At 53.0% G+C, this 2,821-nt stretch overlaps 1 protein-coding gene across 1 annotated transcript; it reads right to left on the bottom strand.

The window, feature by feature from the left end:
* Nucleotides 1-1,542: 1,542 nt before the first annotated feature.
* On the bottom strand, nt 1,543-2,552 carry LOC119315295. Its single transcript, XM_037589956.1, has one exon. It carries the CDS (start codon nt 2,419-2,421, stop codon nt 1,807-1,809), a length of 615 nt encoding a protein of 204 aa, XP_037445853.1. The 5' UTR covers nt 2,422-2,552; the 3' UTR covers nt 1,543-1,806.
* Between the last annotated feature and the right edge of the window lie 269 nt (nt 2,553-2,821).

Raw genomic sequence — 2,821 nt, 5'->3', positions numbered from 1 at the left:
CTCCGAATAGGTTGGATTGGGGTTGAAGTACTCTCTCATATTCTTGGCATGTGTATATGGACGAATTGAGAGCCTCTTCCCAGCCGCCGAAAACCCTCGTTGATGATCATGCCAATGGTCATTTCGAAGTCATCATCGTCTTCCTCCTCCGACGAGTCTTCAAAAATCATCTCCCTCCACCTCTTCATCTACAGCGTGCGCCAATGACACGGTTCAATTCGATTGTCAAAAGAAAAACGAGTTGCAAAAACACGAAAAAAACTCACCTAGGCAAACCATCGAACACTTGAAGGACGACAGAGGTGTCACGGCCTGCTGGTGATGTTGAGCCGATGCCGAAGCTACTAGTGGTCGGCAGGGCTTCGAGATGGCCGAAAGTTGACGGAGAGGCTCGGAGGAAGAAGATCCGGTCTGTCCTTCCAACGATGGGATAGATGTGCCGGTGGCGGCGAGGATAGAGTTCGATACCGGCGATGGCAGCGACCGTATCGGAGTGTGGCAGGAGGGCAGTGGAGGCAACGGGGTGTCGGCAGAGGCGCTGGGTGGTCGCCGAAAGCTATGCCGAAGATGACATGGCGCAGGGTGGCAACGTCGCGGGCACGTGGGAGAGGCCAAAACTTTTACTCCACGAGTGGGCGGCTGAGTATATTTGAGAGTCGGGCGTCTTCGGAGTGAAAATTGTCCTCTTCCAATGGCGATAGGGATCCAGTTTGGCGCCCGCAGAGGACGAAAACATAATCTATCCTCCTCTAACGCCTTTTAGGGGATCGGTTAGATATGCTCTAAGGTGTTAGTTCATTTTCTATCCAAAGAAAACATGTATACTTAGTTCAGTCCGTTCAAAGTTGACATGTATATTTATCTTAAACGTGATTGGCAACATTATTCTCTACATATTTCCAGTTAGAAAAAAATGAAGCCATCAGATGCATATACATGTAGTAGTTCCTGGTTTGGTCGATCGGCTGTTTTTCATCTGTGCTAAACATGGTTATGCCAATATTATCTCCAAGGACTGACATCTATTTATGTTTCATTGATCTCACCCCGGACATTGTTGGCTACAAGATGGTTATCTGTATGTTTCATCGATCCATTAATTCATCTCCTTTGTTCTCATTTTTTTCCGAAAACAGGCATTTTATTACTTAAAACATTTAAGTATTACATCCGGCCTCTACATAATTAAGATGCACATAGCTAAATCTCTTCTGTTCTCATGATGCTGCCACTAAATGAATATTGATTTGTTGATGTTTCTTTGCTCAGGGTCCTATGCCATTTTAACTGAAGTGAAAGCAGTGCCTGTTCTTCACAGGGTGATGCCACTTGTCTTCAGACCAAAACGTCATACCCAGGCCAAGAGAAGAAAACATATAAAGACCGTGGAGAAAGTTGCCAACGTCTTCAGGTATGTATGGCAGCTGCAGCAGCTTGTCAAGAGGAGACGAGAAGCCAAGGAGCCATGGTGTGACAATCAACCTTGTCAGAACTTGAAATGGATGTAGTAATGGGTAACAATGTTTCTCGACCATATAAGTCTTGTCTCCTGAACAGAATCTGATCAACATTTGACATTTATCAAGAGTTAGGATGAAATGACATCAACCGTTCAGCCAATCAATGAATTAATCCCCAAGAATGCAACCAATATTCAATGACAGGCAAACAATCCTACGGAAATACACATCACACCAACAATATGAATATTTGCAAAAATGAAATCGACATCAAACCGGCACACCGTGGGATCTCCAAACAAGATGGCTCCAGCCAGACTGGCAGAGAACTGCCCAAGAAGCTTCATCAGTACTTAACGCTACAACGCTCGCCGGAGGCCAGAGCGCCGCCGACGCCGACGCCACCCTCCGGCTTGACCGGAACCGTGAGCCAGCACCAAATCCTCGGCTTCTGGCGGATCTTGATGCTGGCGAACCTGTAGCGCACCCGCGCATCCACGTCCACCTCAAAGCTCACGGCCCCCGCGCCCGCCCCCCTCGCTAGCTCCCCGGCGACGTCGCCGGGGACGCCGACGCCGCCGCTCCCGTCGAACTCCAGCCTGACCGTGTCGGCGCTCTTCCTGCGCTGCAGGAACTCCGCCGGGGAGGAGGCGACGCGGGCAGCGGGGCCGCCGAGGGGGGCGCCGCCGCCGCCGGCGCGGAGCTCGGCGTCGAGCGCGTCGTAGTAGATGGGCACGCGGAGGCTGGGGTTGTAGAGCTCGAGCCCGACGGTGAGGCGGTAGGAGACGGTGGCGTTGTCGCGGGCCACGGTGAGGTTGGCGAGCGTGGCGGAGCTGACCGTCGCGCGGATGTGGTGCGGCTGGAAGATGGCCCAGTAGATGAGGATGACGAAGCCGGCGGCGACGAGGAAGGTGAACAGGCTGCCGCAGCAGGATCTCTCGCGGTGGGTGCTGTCGGACATGGCGGGCGGGCGGGCGGCGGAGGAGGAGGTCGTTGGTGGGTCAACGGGGAGGGGAGGAGCAGAGGCGCGCGGGTGGGTGCGTGTGCGAGGCTGTGGCGAGCCTCGAGGCCTCTTTGTCCTCTGGGCCGTGCGTCGTCGGAAGCATCAGAGAACAAACATAAACCGCGTGGACACGCCAGTGAACTGTGACATGTACGTAACTTTTTTTCGAGAAGACTTGCGACTGGCCTGGGTGTTCAAGTCGTCGTCTATGCCTTGAGCGTTGCACACGACGCGCCGGGTGATGTCCCATGACGATTCAGTACCGCCAGGAATGTTCCAGTGAAGTGCGATGCAAGGACCGTGAAGTCTGTGAGGCCAACTCCACCGCACGACCCTAAACGAACGTCCGTTTTGTTCT

This window comes from Triticum dicoccoides, chromosome 6A, assembly GCF_002162155.2.
Source record: "Triticum dicoccoides isolate Atlit2015 ecotype Zavitan chromosome 6A, WEW_v2.0, whole genome shotgun sequence".
NCBI classification, from domain to species: domain Eukaryota; kingdom Viridiplantae; phylum Streptophyta; class Magnoliopsida; order Poales; family Poaceae; genus Triticum; species Triticum dicoccoides.
Note: the sequence above shows the minus strand (reverse complement) of the source record. Positions and strands in the feature narration are given on the sequence as shown.

What these genes read in the sequence shown, in the direction of transcription:
- LOC119315295 (XM_037589956.1), bottom strand. Translation starts at nt 2,421, where the DNA reads ATGTCCGACAGCACCCACCGCGAGAGATCCTGCTGCGGCAGCCTGTTC.